The 20,798-nt window shown below is 40.0% G+C and overlaps 1 protein-coding gene across 1 annotated transcript in view; it reads right to left on the bottom strand.

Moving 5' to 3' along the window:
* ASXL3 (ASXL transcriptional regulator 3) overlaps positions 1 to 20,798 on the bottom strand; it is a 175,980-nt gene that overhangs the window by 11,161 nt on the left and 144,021 nt on the right. Inside the window, exons 9-11 of the mRNA XM_055127879.1 lie at positions 10,944 to 11,040; positions 8,517 to 8,622; positions 484 to 2,437 (exon numbers count right to left, since the gene is read on the bottom strand). Of these exons, the coding sequence (XP_054983854.1) occupies positions 484 to 2,437; positions 8,517 to 8,622; positions 10,944 to 11,040 (2,157 nt within the window). The remainder of the gene's footprint in view (positions 1 to 483; positions 2,438 to 8,516; positions 8,623 to 10,943; positions 11,041 to 20,798) is intronic.

Genomic DNA, 20,798 nt, shown 5'->3' with positions numbered 1-20,798 from the left:
GCAATTTCAGTGACCTATTCATTACATATTCAATGAGGTTCTACTATAAACCAGTTTCTCTCTGCTAACAAATAATAGTGTTCAGTGTATTTTGGAAAATGAACAGATAGCAAGTACTTTCCTCAATTTTTAAAAGTCTGTCTCTGACTTCTGACTTAGACACAGTGAACTTTCATGGGGCACTGGATTATCTTGCAAACTCCCCTAAGTTTTAAGTCTCTTTTCTATACTTTGAAATTCTCAAAAGACTCTGTTTTCTCCCTCCCCAATTCTCTTTCTCTTTAAATTCTGAGGTCTTTATTTGAGTTCACTGCACCATTTAGAAAGGATCACTTAATGCCAGACTTGGTACTAGGAGTCTTAGACAATAAATTGCTAAACACCGAAAAGGAAGAAAGCCTGAATTACTTGAAAACTTAAATGGGAAAAGCTGATCTATGGGACTGCAATTGCCTTTTGAGGTGTGTGTTTTTCATACTCTACCTTGAGAGGTGGAACTCTGGGTTCCTCTCTTGGAGGCAGTTCTTTCTCAGGTGGGCTGCTAGAGGATACATTCCGGGTGGAGGGGTCATCCTCTATCCTTGCCCTCTTTTCCTTACAGATTCCAAAGCTATGCTGCTCTGCAGTTTTCCTCTTTGATATCTCCGATTCTCGACTTTCACTTCGTATGTCATTGGGTGACTTGGAGGGTTCTGACAATTTGGAACTATGCGAGGCCTCCATTCGATTCTGTGAGCTCCCTTGCTTATGCGTTTTATTTCGAGAGCCTTCTAAAAGTGAAGACTTATCCACGGGTGAGACATATGGCTTGTCCTGTAATTTAGCTAATGGAAGTTCACTGACCTTACTCTCTATCTCCTCAGAAAAGACAGATAATTCCAATGGTGAGGAAACCCCCTTTTTGTCTGTTCTTTGTAGAACATTATGACTTTTAACTTTGATCATTTCTGCTGATGGAAGTTCTGAAATGGAAGCTGGATAGGGCTTCTCAGCTTCAACCTGTGACTTACAAGATTGCTGGCTTGAAGTCTTACTGTGTAAGTCTCCAGCTGGAAATGCTTCAGGAGCAGTGGAAGAAGAACTCATTTGGATGATTTCAGGAGCATTTGGCAGAATCTTCTGCTGAGAAAGAATGCTTTCCCCTAGGGGCTTGACAGAGACAGAAGCTTCCTCTTTCTGAGGGGAAGGTGGTTCTTCAGATATGGAAGGTGACTTTCTGGGCTGATGCACCATCCTTTCATTCATTGAAGAGTTAGAAATTGGAGATGCTTCCGCAGGAAGTGGCAAAGTGGATACAAAAGTGGTTTCAGAAGTGAGAAGCATGGAAGACACCGAAGAAGTTTCTGAGGTTAGTGGTAAATCAGACATGGGTGATGTTTCTGATGTTAAAGGTACATTGGATACTGGGGAAGCTTCGGATGTTAAGGGTAAATTGGACATCAGAGAAGCTTCTGATATTTCAGGTGAAGTAGATATTGGAGATACTTCTGACATCAAAGATGCATGGAGGTTTTCATCAGTGGGATTTCTCTGGTTATATTTATCCGTTTTTTCCGTGCTGGACACCTCAGAACAAAATGTTGTCTCAAGAGAGGCTGGAGTACAGGATTCTTCTGGAATGGATTGCATTTCCCCTCCTGGAGAAGTCAGACTGGTACAGACTCCCTCTGGGCTCTGAGAAGAAAATGAAGTGTCTGAGATGCAAGCGTTTTCAGAAAGCTGCTCGTCAGGATCACTCTGGAGCTCCATATCAATGGCAATTGCTTCATTTGGAAAATGATTTTCCACAGATGATACTGCTTTGTCTTTTGGAGGATTGGTCTCTATTGTGTTCTCTGGCTCCTTTTGTTCTGTGTCACTGACGTGAGTTACAGATAAAGTGGAAGGAATGAGAGACTCACAGATTTCAAGTTGATCAATAACAACTGACATTTCCTCATGGGGAGCTTCTGATTTCTCTTCTACCTTGACTTCAATATGAGGCAGAGTTTCTAATACATCATTCATCATAACACAGGATTCCAAGTTATCTTCAGCAGGTGCTACTGCAGGCTCTTCATGAGAATTGGCTGGACTTTCGGATTCTTCAGAGAATTCAGCTACTGTCCTATGATTTTCATCCTGGCATTCACAGATACTAGTCTCTACTTCTTCTGCAATTTCCTCTTGAATCACAGATTCTTCAGGGATCAAGATATCCTCTGATTCTGATTCTGCCATTATATCTTTACCTCCATCAGCTGTAGAATACAGTGTAGCACAGAAATCAGGCTCTGAAGAAGTTAGATTCTTTGTGCATTTTGGCTGTTTTTCTTCCAAGGGCATCTCTGCAGAGAGCCCTGAAATGCCAGAGGTCCCACATGAAGAACTACTTTCCGCTCCATCATTGCTTGTTCCAGAAACGAGCTTTACTGATTCCTCTTTTGACATGCCCAACCTGAAATTAGAAATAGTAGAAATAACTGTTTAAGCACAAAACACGAAGTTCCATGTTAATACTTGTAAATACAGTATTCATTAGAGTAAATGCATTAAATTAATTTTATAACCACTAAGTCGCATTCTTAATTTATGTAAACTAGTTTAGGGCTACATGACAGTTCTACTGCTTTTGTAAATAAACTCTCTTGGTTAAGAAAGGTATACATTAGAACAAGAAAGGTCTACATTTCTATTGTGTAATCAGGGTGATAAGAAAATTATATACTACGAATGATAGGTGATAAAGAGCATAAACAAATAATGTATAATGTATTAAAAACTGAGTGAGAAGATAGAGAACTGTACTTAAACTTGAGTTGGTAGCTTCCAGAAAATGCAGCATAACCAAATATTTAAGACCAGTGGATGATGGGTATGTTGTGAAGTCTTAAAATGATTTTAGTAAGTTCTTTCAAATAATTTAAACTAATAAAAGAGGTGTTACCCCAAACCCTTCTTTTAATATCAAAATGTCTACCTTAAGACAATATGGACATTTCATTAAAAAATAACAAACCATATTTTTGGTAATAAAATTTTACAAATTTTATTCTGCCAGATCACATTTCAGTGAGGCAAGATCTGTAAATGCTTCTGGTGGATATGTCCTTTTATCCCTACTGGAACGGTTTTTGTGGGGCCAGAGAGGGTGCACACAACAATACTGGATTTGGGGGGCAACAGGGTAACAAGGGTAGAATCCAGGGCCTCATGTATGCAAAGCATGTGCTCAATCACTTGGCCCACATCTCCGACCCATAGTTCTCTTAGGGTGATGATACTCCATAAGAAAATAGGGCTCACAGACATTGTGGGGGCAGGGATCAAACCCAGGGCCTGAATATGCAAGGCATTTCGTTTTCCACTTAAGCACATCTCTGATCCCTTCCTTATCTGAACTGAAAAATAGCTGTTTTCTCTGTTTTTATTTTTATTTTGTCTTCAATTAATTCTCTACCTAAAAGTCTAGTTGATTTTTCTAAAATACGTGATCTCTTCCTTGAAACTCCCTAATTCCCCACAGTGTTACGGACCATGCTCAAACTCTTGAATGCGATACACAAAATTTGCCATCTGGCTCCTTGACTGCTGTCCCTGTTCATCTCTGGCATCTCTTGTTCATGACACCCTCTTTAAGAACTATCTATACGAGCTGGAGAGATAAACACAACAGATAACGTGCACGACTTGCACAGAGTTGACCTGGGTTCAATATTCAGTGCCACATATGTTCCCTGGAGTTCCAACAAATTGATTCCTGAATACAGAGCCAGACTATGTCCTAAGTACAGCTGTGTATGGGCCCCAAACTAAAATAAAACAAAAAGACCTTTCTATCACATTTCTAATGCCACCTGTAAACACTCTTTTTTCAAATTTTATTTATTAAAGCACCATGAGTTACAAAGTTATTCATAGTTGGGTTTTTGACATACAATGTTCAATCACCAATCCTGCCACCAGTGTCAATGTTCCTCCCCAGTGTTCCCAAGTTCCCTCTCCTATTCCCCACCCCCTACCTCAACCTGTCATCTTGACAGGCACCTTCTAAGTTTGGTTACTAAAGTTTGGCTCTCTTGATTTCAGTGTTGTTGACTGAGGTTTGGATACTTAGCTCTGTCATTCCTTAACACCACCAATCTACCTAGATCCCGTTGACCCCTGTCTCCGTTCCTTCCCATTTATCTCTTTTCTCCTTCCTCTTCACTCTATTTCTTTTCTACTGCTGCAACAGGGCTGGACCAGGAAGATGTGTTGGAAGAAATTTCTAATGTCAACCTTTAAACCGTTTCAGTCATATGAACAACTGACTTCTTTTCTCCCATTGGATCTTGCCTTCTTTCTTGTGATCTTGTTCCCATGCCTTTCTTTCTTTCCTTTCTTTGGTGTCAGCACATTTCCCATACATCCTTCCAGACCCAAAGCAATCATCTTTTCATTATAAAATTCTATGGCTAGTTCAGGAATCCCCTGAGTTTCCACAGCAAGATATGCCTCTAATTTCTTGAGGTCTTTCATTCCTTGAATTGCAATTTACTTTATTTCACTCTCTTTTTAGTTTTCAATTTATATCTGGGCTATATACAAATATATATATATATAGATAGACAAATGCAAATGAAGTATCTGTTTAATAAAAAAAATCAAAGACCATAAAAATTAAACCAGACCAATTTTCATGTCACTAAGCAAATTGAATCAGAACTACTATAAGCTGTATTTTAAAATTTAGATCTTAGACTCTGCAAAATATAGGAAAGGTGAGTGGGAATAGGAGGAATAAACAGAAGGGTCATTTTGACAATATTATGGCACTGGAACTTTGGTGGTGGGTGATGCTGTGATGTAATATTCTCTAAATTATACAGCACTGTAAGTCATTGGCAAATCAATAAAATATAACTAAAAATGATAATAAGGCAAGCCATTATCTCCTGTCATACTAACATTACAAAATTAGCATAAGATAATGGAGAAATATGCTGTTTTGAGGGTCAGAGAGACAGTATAGGGACTAAAGTATTTGCCTTGCCTGTGGTGAAACTTCTTCAGTACCTGCAACAGACAGTCCTCTGAGCATCACTAAGAGTGACCACAGAGCATAGAGCCATGAGCAGTACCCCAGGACTGCTGGGTGTGGCACAGAACCTGCATCTTTGAACAAATTATACTGTTTTGAATTATATCGTTTTGAATGCTCTTATATCATAGTATAGAAAATCACAAAAAAAAGAAAGATAATTTGAAAGGAAGAAAGATTTTAAGTGAAAGTAATATTACTGTAATAATCTGCATGCAGGAAACAACATTAGTCAAATATACTTTGACCTTTTTCCTTAAATACTCAAAATGAAAGGGAAATAAAATTGGATAAGCTTTTTGAGTAGTTGATCATTTTACTAAAATCCAGTCTCTGAGAAGATATGCAATGGCATTGCCTTATAATTAGACCTCTTCTTTCAACTTTCCCTTAGATGAGTTCTAACTGCAGTTTATAATTATGCTATACTTAAAAGAACAGGAAAAATACATTACAGATTAATTTAAAGCAAAATAAAAGCAGAAATAAGGTTCCTAGGGGCTAGAACAAGCAAAACACCACTGGCACCTATAGAACATAGAGAATCTACCCATTGCCAGTCAAATTTCTGCTAGCTGGCTAATAATATTATTACATTCAATTTTATTAAGTAGCATCTCTGTGTATTCTATCTATTCTAAAAATAGCACTTTATAAAACATGCCTGTGCTATCACTCCTTTCATGGGAAAGCAGATTTAAGATGGCTTAATGTACAGATGAGAGATGTTCTTAATAACATAACACTCACTGTGCAAAAGAAAATCCTAGTCTCTGAAATCTTTGCCACAAACTAAAAGACCAACTCCTACAACTTTGAGTTAGCATGTGTATGGGTTACTTCTAAGCATAACAAATACATATCTGGACTATATTTCAAATAGAGCAAGCCAAAAACGTGATGAAAAGGTATAAAATGAAAGGCAGAAAACTAACTCAGTTCTAGCTAAATTGGAGGTGCGTTTGGATGGGAACTTTCTTGGTAAAACTTAAGGTAATAAAATGGTACGTGGATTTAGTCAGAAGAAAATGATCTGATGCCAAGAAAAAAGGAATTCCTCACATTATTGGAGGTAATTTATATACAACATAAGGGAAAGTCAATGAAATATCCAAAGTATATCTTTCACATTTGCCATCAAAGGTAGAAAAGGACAAATAACAATAACTGATTTAAGAGAATCAAAACCATATACTGCAGTAAAAAGGGTGTCAAGTGGAAGAACTGTTTTCAGAGACTGGTGATTGTGACAGGCAGCTGTGTTCAGAAATAGCCAGGCCACGGCCAGAGAGACAGTCCAACGTTGAAGTGAACATTTCCCCTACAGGAGGACAGGTCTGAATCCTGGCACCAGTGGGAGCAAGCTTGATGCAAGAGTTGAAAGCAGCCCATGGGAAATTCCTGGTATGGGCCAAATCAAACTAAAAGCCAACCAAGCAACCCTGCACGTATGTATATGTGTGCAAGAACGTGTATGATGGGGCCTGGGGAGGGATATTTAACTGAGAAAAATCTGCTGAATAAAACCCTGGGCAAATTTAAAAACAGCACTTATAAGCCTGGAAAAATGACTTAAATTATTAAGATTAATAACAAAAGTTTCATTGTTCCTCAGTAACCCCAAATTTTAAGTGGCTGGCATTAGGCCACGCTCAGCAGTGCTAACTTTTTGGCTCTGTACATAGGGATTACTCCTGGTGGTGCTCAGAGGACCATATGTAGTACTAGAGATGAAGCCTGAGTTGGTAGAATGCAACTATGCCCACTTCAGTATCTTGCACAAAACACCAGATTTTTGGTGAGAATGCTGACTGGTCATATAGTTTTTGGAAAACTATATGACAATCCTCAAAAACTAGAAATTGAGCTCCCATTCCACCCACCATTAACACTTCTGGGAATATACACTGGGGGCCCAAAAACACACAGCAGAAACCCCATCTGCCGTATATTCACTGCAGCACTCTATCTGCAGTTACAACACAGCCAGAATCTGCAAACTGAGCACCCGAGAACAGACAAATGGATAAGAAACTGTGGCACATCTACACAATGAAATACTATGCAGCTGTTAGGAAAAACGAAGTCATGAAATTTGCCCACAAATGGATGCACATGGAGAATGTCATGCTGAGTGAAATGAGTCAGGAGAAAAGGGACGGATATAGAATGACTGCATTCATTTGTGGTATATTTTAAAAAATCATACAGTAGAAGACGGCCAGGGAAAACAGGCTAGATGGCCTGGCCAATGATTGGGATCAATAACATAAGTGTGTGTGGGGTGGAGGGTAGGTAAGATAGAGAAGGGACCAGTATGATATCAATAGCTGGAAACGTCCAAAAGAAGGGAGGGAGAGAGAGAGAGAGAGAGAGAGAGAGAGAGAGAGAGAGAGAGAGAGAGAGAGAGAGAGAGAGAGAGAGAGAGAGAGAAACTGTCATAGAGGCAGGCTTGGAGGGGGCTGGAGAGAGATGGGAGGGAACCTGGGGACACCGGTGCTGGGAAATGGACACTGGTGGAGAGATGGGTTTTGGAACACCGTATGACAAAACCTGATCACAAATAACATTGTAATAGTCTATTTCACAGTGATTCAATATAAAAAAAGTCTTAAGAAACAACAACAACAAAAATCTCCACCAAACTTTAAACCCTATTGTACACCTGGAACTTAAAACTTCCTCCTATTTAAAGAGGAAGAAATGTCAGTTGTCAGATTCAAAATCCAGAATCCCACTTTTTAATTTAATTGTCAATAGCTTTTATTGCTTTTATATTATAATCCAAGTAACATGTTGACAGAAGTATTAACATTTATGGCCTTGATTATACCCCAACTCTAATTTAGTCATCTAGTATGTTTCTGTGAACCAAAGATTAAAAGAGGAACTAACACTCAGATTAGTTCCATCATTACAGTACTGATGTGTGCCTGGTCGGTAAGAAATACACAAAGGAAAAATAAATTAAAAACAGATTACATCTGTCTGAGTAAGTAGATAGGGGTAAGGATAATAACCCCAAGATATTCCCAAACCTAGGACCAAACAAAACTATAGGCACATTCAGCATTTCGTTCTAAGTGTGAGAAATAGGTGTCTAAAACGACTTATCTTTAAAATATCCATTAATGAAAATACTTGAATAAAAACCAGGAGATTTTTGTTAAAATGCTCGTTAAAAAGCCAAAATTGACTTCCATAGTATTTCATATGCTTTTTCAGTCAGAAATGAATTTTCATGGACAAGTTATAAACCCCTGAAAATGCATTTTTTAAAATTTAAGTGCTGATATGCCACTATAATTTTACCTGCAATTTTTTACACTGAGGGACTATTGCCTTTTATCACAGGTTTATTAAGTTTTACAGCATATGAGTGTGCTATGTGAAGCAGAGAATTACATTTTCATTTCCTTCTGAGAAATGAGAAAAAAAATGCTCCAGGACTTACTTTTCTCCGTAAAACCTCTCAAAGAATTTTTCTTTCCAAGGTTCTGTTTTCTTTTCCTTCTCAATTTCTTGCCTTATCCGTAATTGCATTTCTGGAGTAAATTCTCCTAGAAAGAAAAATGCTTGTATATTAAGTAAAAGTGGTCATATTTTAGCCAACTACTGAGAAAAATCTAATCAAGTTGAGTAAACTTTTATAGATGTTGAAAAGTAAAAATGTCAAGTACTGATAAGAGCCTACAGTTTCTCTTTTTAGGACTCTCCCCCAAATAGTCATTTAGTCATACAACAACTCTAAAATGCTTAGTAAATGCACAGACAGTACGGGCTGTGCATAAAAGGGTGCATATTCACTATCTAGTGAAATCCTCTGGTGAGATGAAAGGTGCTCAATTGGTCCCTGAGCACCCCCAGAGTGGCCTGGTTGGTCGGCTCCCCTGCAGTACAGGGCCCAAGCAGCATCACAAACATCCTGGGGTCACTGAATCCCCTGGCTAGTTCACTGAAAACCAGAGAGTGGCCAGAAGGGAGAGCCTTTACAGACACCAGGGAGCCCCTGCAAAGGCACACAATTAACTATAACGTCAAATTCATTCTATCAGTCATCATATACATATGGATAGAAAAAGTGAAGAAGCAAAAACTCCTAATTCTGCCCAAATCTGTTAGAAAAGGTCAAATAAAATAACTTTTTCTTAAATGGAAGATGATAAAGCTTTTATAAAATATTTCCAGCCACAATAATTTAAATCCCTATGTAGGAATGGTCAATTGAGAACAATTGCTCAGAGGTATGTTTTATGGAGAGTTCTGAACTTCTCATGCAAGAAAATAAAAAGATGATACCATTGGTATTCACTGAGGAGGAATATGGGCAAAAACGCTGCTGCTTAGAATCAGGGCACAGAAAGTGGATGACTCAAGCTAGCACACTATTGGATAATTTGGAAAAGAAATGGAGATTCTACTCAGACCAGCAGCATTGTTGAGGAAATCAATTCAGGCACAACTGACAGTTCATGACTACATGGGCACGGGGACAGGAATGAGCAACAAAATGATCACAAAGTGAGGAATGATGTGACAGAGGTCATATTAATAAAAATAAAGTAGATGAATAGAAGGTATTAGAGGAGAGATGGCAGGTTGTACAGCAGGTAGGGCATTTGCCTTGCACGCAGCCGACCCTGGTTCGATCCTTGGCATCCCATATAGTCTCCCCAGCACCGCCAGGAGTAATTCCTGAGTGCAGAGCCAGGAGTAACCCCTGAGCATCGCTGGGTGTGACCCAAAAAGCAATACAAAAATGAAGGAAAGATGGTGAGTTTAATGTTAGCATTTCATTTTGAGATATGACCCAGCATCCAGTAGACATATGCAACATAATATTAAAGGTTAGGAAAGGGGAGTTAGAGCTAGTTTAAACTTGAAGATAAGGGTTTGAGTATATGGACCAAAGGTGAAACTAAGGTGGTGAGTGAGACTTCTTCAAAACGTGTGCTGTTACGTAGTTACAAATAAAAGTATCAGAGAACAAAATGGTGGCAACATCATCACCAGAGCTTCAAAAATAAGATGAGAAATGGGTGTGAGGAATGTAGGCCCAAGAAGCAATTTAAAAATGGGTATGTTTAGGAGATGGTTAATAACTGAATGGAATCAAAAGCAAATGGAATATGTAGTGTATGGAATGAAGTATTGAGAGGAAACATGTCTTTTCCGTTTTAAAAAGCATCAGTCCTCTCTAGCAGTGATCACTTCAATTCCATACAGTGGGGCAACAAAAATAAAATAATTTGAGGGAGTCAACATGATGCTGAGTATTTTTAAGGTATTTTAAGAAGCTTGATGACTAAAGGAAAAATAAGGTGAAATGTGGCTTCTGGGGAAGAAAATCTTAAAGATTCTTTAGGATCCAAGATATTAATAGAACATCATGCATCACACAGTATTATTAAAGTTACCAATCCAAGGATAATCATTCAGACAGAAAAAATTGAAACGATCAATCCAAAGACAATACTGCAATATCAACAATTTTATTTTTTGGGTTTGGGGGCCACACCCAGCTGTGCTCAGGCCTTACTCCTGGCTCTGTGCACAGGGATCATTCCTGAGAGGCTTGGGGTGCTGGATCCAAGCTGGGCCGGCCACTGCAAGGCAAATGCCCTGCCTGCTGTCCCATCACTCCAGCGCCCTATATCAACAATTTTTATGTCCCAGATAATGTCATGCTTTTCTTAGTAGTATCAGCCATAACATACGCCAATCAAACAAAGAATTAGTAAAGTAATTTGGAATAGGATGAGTTTTTTTTAATATTAAAATGTACGTCAGAAATATTCAAGATTTGAAAATCAGAGGAGCAAAGCCCCGTTCAGAATGGATACTTACAAGTGTCAAATCACAATGGAAACCAGAAACTTACCTTCTGCCAGCCGCTGTTTCCAGCCTTGCGCTGCATATGCAAAAAACTCATTATTTAGAGCTGAAGTACTGAGGCGTAAAATTCCATCACTTCCCATCTAGGAAATAAGCCATAAAACAAGATTCCATCAAGAATAATTCAAAGCAAAAGTAAGCATAAAAGAAGTGAAAACAGAGTCGTGTGTGTGTGTGTGTGTGTGTGTGTGAGAGAGAGAGAGAGAGAGAGAGAGAGAGAGAGAGAGAGAGAGAGAGAGATGTGTGGGGTAGAAAAAACTGAATAAAGGAATCCAATGAAAGAATTACCCTTAGGTATTAAACTGCATCCTTTACCATTACTAGTGTAATTACAAAATGAACTGATTTTTATTAGCAATTTCCATTATTAGTGGTGGATATAACAAATGTATGTATCTTAATATTTTCGTAGCATTTGCATTTATTATGTCTTAAATGGTACCAAATAAACCTGTTTATACCTTTACATTTTTAAATTAAATTTTCTAAAATTGCAAAATTTAAGGGAAGTAGTCTAATTATTTGCAGTTTTTTTTCTCTCTGCGATTTAAGCAACAAAACATTCTGCAATATATTACATGCCACTGTGTCATCCACATCTCTCCTACTTGTCTCCCCTCTTCAGTATAGTAAAAAATCTGTACATAGCAAAGTTTAAAATATGTACATCTATATGGTGCCAATGCTAATCTTTTCCATAAACATACAATTATTAAATCGATGTAGAGAAAAGATTCAGATTAATGTCATCCAACTGGAAGCTTTTAACTTCACGGATGTTTACTGTAGCTTCCATGCATGTGCACTCTGCTTGCTGCCAGGGGGGCGTGTGACACAGGGAAGCAGACCTTTGCCCTTGCCTGGCTCCCTGTGTAGTTGAGGAGTGAAGATGAGACACATAAAAGGCTAAATACTGGCACGCATCAGGTATGCATAAAGTGAAAGGTAGGGAAGACTGTCTAGGAGGACAGGGGTCAAGGTGACCTTGACACTGGGGTCTGGAAAGACTGACAGGAACTGTACAAAATAGTCTCAGAGATACATGTAGTAAACTAACAGGGTACGAGCTTTTTACTCAGAAACTAGATAATTTATGTAGGTGTGATGATATTTTATACTGTGAAAATATACTTAGAAAAATGTCACTCCAGCCACATTGGTAAAGATTTCCTCTGATTCCCATTGGCACAATTCATACCGTTACCTGAAGGTACATTCAGAAATTTATCATGCTTTTGTCTGTCGTTTTCCCTATGTTCTCTTTTTATCGGCTAAAACACTATTCCTCTTTTAAAATTTAAACTCGAATAATGTTTTCACAATTGTGGAAGAGAAGCCATCACTGAGGAACAAATGGAAACACCGAATCTATAAGTAAATACACTACATTATACTTGATAATGGGTGGAGAAATCAAGAAAAGAAAGACATTCTGAATAAATGTGAGATACAACGAATACTCACATCTATAGAGAAATCACCAATTTCAAAGCCTTAGTCTCTTCATTCAAGAAACTGTAATAACCACACTAAAATATTCAATGTACTTGGAACATTTCAGGAAAGGCCGGATTCATTTAGTGATTCATTGTGGACTAACTCAGATATTTTATCTTTATTCAACAGATATTTATTAAGCCATTCATACAAATCTATGAGCACTGCACTTGTGTGGATGGTGGTAATACAGTGATAATGAAAAATAGATGCTACTTTTTTATTATGAATATGTTCTATACATAAACCACGGTCCTGATTTATTTCTTATTTTTACCCATCTGATTTCAGAGCAGCTGCAATGTACAGTTATATCAACATCCCAGTGTACCACCCCAGAGTGACACCATGGTCCTAGATTGAGTGGATAAATGTCCCAGGCTCATTTTGACCTATTCTTTGACCACTGCAGATGATTCTCTGCAATATAGAATGTATAATGAGCCAATGAATGCAACTTGGTGCAATATCTTCAACAGCTAGTAGAACAAACAAACAATAAATTATACAGCAATTGTAAGGAAATATTACTAGACTATGTCTTTCCTGAGTCCAAAACTCCAGAGTAGGTGGGATTAATAGTTCAAGTTTGCAGGATGAATCACTGCTACCCAGGTTAGGATTTCATCATGGTGATATTATAACTTAAGGCAAGATTACTTCTGTATTGTGGGAGGATGTTCTGTGCATTGTTAAATGTGTAGCAGAATCCCTGGCCTCGATCCACTAGATACGGATAGAAAATCTTCTTTCAAAAGTGACACTTCATTCAAAAGTTACCAAATGTCCCGTAGAGGCAAACTCATTCTCAGTTAAGATCTATTGCACAGAGGGCAAAGACTCTATTTGGCTAAAGCTCCATCTAGTTCTTTGCACCTCTCATTCTGGTGGGCCAGCAAGGAAAGAGCAGTGTTACTGGATGTGCCAGATTCGATGCTACTCACCAGAAGAAACAAGATTGCTGCTGCAGAGGGAAGAGAGAATGTTGGAAATGTGAGGGACTTACTGGCACCTCATTGGTCCTTTTGTAAGCCCGGTGGTAATTGTGAACATGGATTATGCAAGAACAGCTGACAGCACATGGGGGCCAGAGGGCATTTCAGCAGGCAAATCACCAGAATTGCACAAGGGTGAGAAAAGTACAAATGGGTTTTTCTCCTTTTTGAGGCAGATGAAGAGAGAGGACAAACCTGCCACTGCCTTAAGACCATCTTGAGGCCAGTGGTAGCTGCCAAAGGACCTTTACTACCATTTTTAACATGTGCTACAATGAGAAAAAGTGGGCAGGACTATTTCAGGGTGGAGAGGACTACTGATTTCATCCGGGGCCAGAGAGATAGCAGAGAGCAAGGCACACGTCTTGTTCAATCCCTGCTACCCCAGATGGCCCCTCAAGCCTGCCAGAAGTGACTCTCAGCACAGAACAGAAGGAAGTGCTGAGCATGGCCAGGTGCCCCCCCCCTCCCGCCCCAGACCCAAAAGGTGACTTCATTAGCAACTAAAAGCAGGGATGAAGAAGAAAGAACAGATGCACAGAAATCATTGTAAGGTAAGGAACACTTCCATTGATAATGATAAAAGAAAGAAAAATAAATCTGAAACACACAGGATCGAGGAGGTCAAGACTGAAAGAGTATTTCAGGAAATGCTACAAAGAACAATTTTCAGGACCATTCCTGCAAAGGGGTGGGTAAAGAGAGTCCATCTGAAGACAGGGCTCTCAGGAGTCTGGATTTCCTCTGAATACTGACTATCAATCCTATGGCTTTAGAAGTCTAGAGAAAAAAAAAAATCAAGCCTATTTCAGAAGACTAGAAGAAAGAGACGGTCTGATTGCATGGCTTTCACAAAGGACGATAAGTACAAGGCAACTTCCCAGAAAAGGTGAGGATATTTGTTGCCTGCAGGGTACATTGTTGAAGACAAGGTTTAAAAAGGTTAATTTTCCGCTCCTGAAGCCCCTGCCTGGCACCTGTCCGCCGCCGCCGTCGGATCCTGACCAATCTCCATCCTGCAGGCAAACAGGCAATCCCTTGGAGAGCCTGCCTCAGCGCGGAGAAGTCCCCTCCCCGCCCCCTGCCCGCCGCGGCTCGGGGCTTCTCCTGAAGCCCCTGCCTGGCACCTGTCCGCCGCCGCCGTCGGATCCTGACCAATCCCCACTCTGCTGCTTAGGGGCGTGTCCTCATCTCAGGGGGCGTGGCCTAAAAAGTGGGCGTGGCTTCTTTCCGGAGCGGCCAACGCTAACGCGGCCGCAGTTATTCTTTGCTACCTCAGCTCAATCCGTACTGTGTATTCCTTTCAAAACTCACTTTTGCAATCTCAAACATTTACGCAAAATACCCATTAGCTTAGGCTGACACTATAAAAGCTATCAGTGAATAAGGGAAGTTTAGCACAATCGGAGCCCCTTCTTCCCACAAAAAGGAAGAGGAATAAAGAACTACAAGGTTCCAACTCTGCACTTCCGTGACAATATGAAGAAACAGCGAAAATCCCCTCCACCAAGAGAGGGAGAACAAAAGATACTAGAAACCTCAAAAGAGTCTCCCAACATCTACGACCTCTCAGATAAACAATTCAGAGAGGAAATATGGAGGAGAGTCGACCTACTCCAAGCAAATATGGAACAGACATCCAATAAATTAAGGGAGGAGATGAATCAAGCGCTCGAACGGTCTACCAAGAAAATACAGGAAGAAATGAGAGCAGAAATGAGAGCAGAAATTTCAAACCTTCGAACCGAAGTCTCACAAATAAAGCAATCGGTAGATGAAATAAAAATCTCACTAGATGCCCTCAACAGCAGAATGACTACAGCCGAAGACAGAATCAGCGAGCTTGAGGATGAGCTGCAGAAAGCTTACAGACAGCAACAAATCATGGCCAAAGACCTCAAAATGGCTATAGAGCGAATCAGAGCCCTGGGGGATGACTTCAAGAGGAACAACATAAGAATCATTGGACTACCAGAACCACAGGGAAGGAACCCCAATGAAAAAAACATAGTCAAAGACATCATCGCTAAGAAATTCCCAGAGCTGGACAAGGCAGGCGTCCAGATACAAGAAGTCCGAAGAGTGCCAGCAAAAAGAGACCCAAATAAAAAGACTCCAAGGCATATCATAGTCAGAATGGCGGATGCTGTAGATAGAGACACAGTTCTACAAGTAGCAAGGTCAAAGAGGGAAATCACATACAAAGGAGCACCCCTCAGATTTACGGCCGATCTGTCAGAAGAAACCCTCCGAGCCCGAAGACAATGGTGGGACATAGTGAAAAAACTCAACGAAATGAATGCCTCACCAAGAATACTTTATCCGGCTAAACTCTCACTCAAACTCGAAGGAACCATACACTACTTCTCGGATAAACAACAGCTCAGGTCCTTCATAGACTCAAAACCAATCTTGAAAGAAGGTCTAAAGGGGCTACTGTAAGGCAAGGAGGAGCCCCATAAGAACAACAAATCCCACAGAAAGATGACACAAAACCACATCACAATAATCTCTCTCAATGTCAATGGCCTAAATGCACCTATCAAGAGACACAGAGTAGCTAAATGGATCCGGAAATTAAACCCAACATTCTGTTGCCTGCAAGAAACACACCTGAACAAACAGAGTAAACATAGACTCAAAGTCAAAGGATGGAAAACAATCCTCCAAGCAAACAACCCCCTTAAAAAAGCTGGAGTGGCCATCCTGGTATCCGACAACATAGATTTCAGGATGAAAAAGATCAAAAGGGACAGCGAAGGTCATTTTCTGTTTATCAAGGGATATGTACAACAGGAAGAAATCACACTCTTAAACGTATATGCTCCTAACGAACGACCGGCTAAATATTTAAAACGACTCCTAACAGACTTCAAAGAGGACATCACTAACAGCACAATTGTAGTCGGAGACTTCAATACGGCCTTATCACCTCTAGATAGATCCACAAGAACAAAACTCAACAAGGAAACACTGACCCTGAATGAAGAAATTGAAGAGAGAGGCCTAATAGACCTATACAGGGCCTTACACCCCAAAAAGAAAGAATACACATTCTTTTCCAGTGCACATGGAACATTTTCAAAAATAGACCATGTACTGGGCCCCAGAACATACCTCAATCGAATCGGAAAAATAGAAATTGTATCAACCATCTTTTCAGACCACGATGCGCTGAAGATAGAAGCTAACCACCCACAAATACGGAAAATCAAATCAAACACCTGGAAATTAAACAATTCCATGTTGAACAATGAGTGGGTCAAGAAGGAAATCAAGGAAGAAATCAAAAGATACTTAGAAACAAATGAGAATGAAGACACGAGCTACCAAAACCTATGGGACGCAGCTAAAGCCGTGTTAAGGGGAAAATTTATAGCTCTCCAAGCATTCCTCAGGAAGGAAGAAAGGACCCACATAGATAGCTTGACTTTACGACTCAAGACCCTAGAAAAGGACCAGAAAAAGGACCCCAAACCAGACCGAAGGAAAGAAATAATAAAAATTAGAGCAGAAATTAATGATATCGAAACCAGAAAAACAATCCGAAAGATCAATGAAACAAAGAGTTGGTTCTTTGAGAAAATAAATAAGATTGATAAACCGCTAGCAAGTCTCACAAAGAAAGAAAGAGAGAAAACTCTAATAAATCGAATCAGAAATGAAAAGGGGGACATCATAACAGAAACCAGTGAGATTCAAAAGATCATTAGAGACTACTTTGAAAGTCTTTACGCCACAAAAAAGGAGAGCCTAAAAGAAATGGATGGATTCCTTGATTCCTACAATCTCCCAAGACTGAAGAAAGAAGACCTGGAATACCTGAATAGACCCATCAATGTTAAGGAAATTGAAACGGTAATCAAAAACCTCCCCAAAAACAAAAGCCCAGGCCCAGATGGTTTCACTGGCGAATTCTTCCAAACATTTAAAGAAGACCTATTGCCTGTTTTCCTCAAACTTTTCCAGGAAATTGAAAAAACAGGAACTCTCCCAAACAGTTTCTATGAAGCACATATCTCCCTAATACCAAAAGCAAACAAAGACACCACTAAGAAAGAAAATTACAGACCAATTTCCCTGATGAACACCGATGCGAAGATCCTCAACAAAATACTAGCAAATAGGATCCAACAACTCATCAAAAAGATCATACACCACGACCAAGTGGGATTCATCCCAGGGATGCAAGGATGGTTTAACATTCGGAAATCAATCAACATAATCCAGCATATCAACAAAAGGAAAGATAAAAACCATATGATCATATCAATAGATGCAGAGAAAGCATTTGACAAGATCCAACATCCTTTCATGATGAAAACCCTCGCCAAAATGGGGTTTGGAGGAACTTTCCTCAAGATAGTCGAAGCCATCTATCACAAGCCTACGGCAAGCATTATCCTCAACGGGGAAAAACTAAGGGCCTTTCCTCTGAGATCAGGCACAAGACAAGGATGCCCACTCTCACCACTCCTCTTCAATATAGTACTGGAAGTACTTGCGATAGCTATTAGACAAGAAAAAGAGATTAAGGGCATCCAGATAGGAAGGGAAGAAATCAAACTCTCACTATTTGCAGACGACATGATACTATATCTAGAGAAGCCTAAAACCTCTACTAAGAAACTCTTAGAAACAATAGACTTATACAGTAAAGTTGCAGGCTACAAAATCAATACCCAAAAATCCATGGCCTTCATATATGCAAACAATGAGGCAGAGGAAAGGGACATGAAAAAAGCAATCCCATTCACAATCGTGCCCCAGAAAATCAGGTACCTCGGAATCAGCTTAACCAAGGAAGTAAAAGACCTTTACAAAGAAAACTACATAACGCTACTCCATGAAATCAAAGAGGACATGAGGAAATGGAAACATATACCCTGCTCGTGGATAGGGAGAATCAATGTTGTCAAAATGGCAATACTCCCTAAAGCATTATACAGATTCAATGCGATCCCTATAAATATACCCATGACATTCTTCAAAGAAATGGATCAAGCAATCCTAAAATTCATATGGAATAACAAACATCCAAGGATAGCTAAAACAATTCTTGGGAAAAAGATGATGGGAGGCATCACCATCCCCAACCTCAAACTTTACTACAAAGCAGTAACAATTAAAACAGCATGGTACTGGAACAAAGGCAGAGCCGTAGACCAATGGAACAGGGTGGAATATCCCTACACACAACCCCAAATGTATGACCATCTAATCTTTGATAAGGGAGCAAAAGAAGTGAAGTGGAGCAAGGAAAGCCTCTTTAACAAATGGTGCTGGCACAACTGGACAACCACATGCAAAAAAATGGGTTTAGACCTTGACCTGACACCATGCACAAAAGTCAGATCAAAATGGATTAAAGACCTCAACATTAGACCACAAACCATAAGGTACATTGAAGACAAGGTCGGCGAAACCCTCCACGATATTGAAGATAAGGGTATCTTCAAAGGTGACACGGAACTAAGCAATCTAGTAAAAACAGAGATCAACAAATGGGACTACATTAAACTAAAAAGCTTCTGCACCGCAAGAGATACAGTGACCAGAATACAAAGACTATCCACAGAATGGGAAAGGATATTTACACAATACCCATCAGATAAGGGGTTGATATCAATGGTATATAAAGCACTGGTTGAGCTCTACAAGAAGAAAACATCCAACCCCATCAAAAAATGGGGCAAAGAAATGAACAGAAACTTTACCAAGGAAGAAATACGAATGGCCAAAAGGCACATGAAAAAGTGCTCTACATCACTAATCATCAGAGAGATGCAGATCAAAACAACCATGAGATACCACCTCACACCACAGAGACTAGCACACATCCAAAAGAACAAAAGCAACCGCTGTTGGAGAGGATGTGGGGAGAAAGGGACCCTTCTTCACTGCTGGTGGGAATGCCGACTGGTTCAGCCCTTCTGGAAAACAATTTGGACGACTCTCAAAAAATTAGATATTGAATTCCCATTTGACCCAGCAATACCACTGCTGGGAATATATCCCAGAGAATCAAAAAAGTACAATCGAAACAACATCTGCACATGTATGTTCATCGCAGCACTGTTTACAATAGCCAGAATCTGGAAAAAACCCGAATGCCCCAGAACGGATGACTGGTTGAGGAAACTTTGGTACATCTATACAATGGAATACTATGCAGCTGTTAGAAAAAAGGAGGTCAAGAATTTTGTAGTTAAGTGGATGGGCATGAAAAGTTTCATGCTGAGTGAAATGAGTCAGAAAGAGAGAGACAGACATAGAAAGATTGCACTCATCTATGGTATATAGAATAACAGAGTGGGAGACTAACACCCAAGAACTGTAGAAATAAGTACCAGGAGGTTGACTCCATGGCTTCGAGGCTGGCCTCACGTTCCGGGGAAAGGTCAACTCAGAGAAGCGATCATCAACCACATTGCAGTCGAAGGCCATGTGGGGGAAGGGAGTTGCGGGCTGAATGAGGGCTAGAGACTGAGCACAGCGGCCACTCAACACCTTTGTTGCAAACCACAACAGCTAATTAGAGAGAGAAAGCAGAAGGGAATGCCTTGCCACAGTGGCAGGTTGGGGCGGGGGGGAGATGGGATTGGGGAGGGTGGGAGGGACACTGGGTTTACGGGTGGTGGAGAATGGGCACTGGTGAAGGGATGGGTTCCCAAACTTTGTATGAGGGAAGTGTGAGCACAGAAGTGTATAAATCTGTAACTGTACCCTCACGGTGATTCTCTAATTAAAAATAAATAAATTAAAAAAAAAAAAAAAAAAAAAAGGTTAATTTTCCTAGATTTGAGGAGACGGATGGCACTTTAATAACCTTTTACAGTATGTGGAATGAGTAGTATATTTCAGGTAATCAATAAATGATTATTCACTGTCCTGGTACAATATAATGAAAGGTGGGAATTTTCACTCAAGGGCCAGGGAGATAGCTGAGAGTACAAGCTTGGCCAGATTTTGATGCCCAGAACTACACACCTCGTCACTTCTTTCAGGCGTTACCCTGGAAGCCCCAGAACACTGCTACAGGTGGCACTGGTGACCCCAGCACCCCATTTTTATGCCAAGTACTGAGGTACTGGGCCAGGTGGGCTGAGTATCATCAAGCGCGCCCTGGCACCCCTGAGCGTTGCTTGGGAGTAGCCCACCACCATCACATACAGAAACCTTAACTCTAGTAGCTGATACACTCGGATTTTAGTTTCTTATATTCTGTCAGGCCAGGGGCATAATTACTTCCTAATTTTATGACACAAAGAAATAACAGATTTAGAATAACCCTGACAGAGTATGAAGACTTCAATGCATGAAGAGGCAAGGCAGTGTAAAATAAACAC

The sequence above is a fragment of the Sorex araneus genome, chromosome 2, assembly GCF_027595985.1.
Source record: "Sorex araneus isolate mSorAra2 chromosome 2, mSorAra2.pri, whole genome shotgun sequence".
Lineage (NCBI taxonomy): Eukaryota > Metazoa > Chordata > Mammalia > Eulipotyphla > Soricidae > Sorex > Sorex araneus.
The sequence above is the reverse complement of the archived record's forward strand: the minus strand, read 5'-3'. Positions and strand labels throughout refer to the sequence as shown.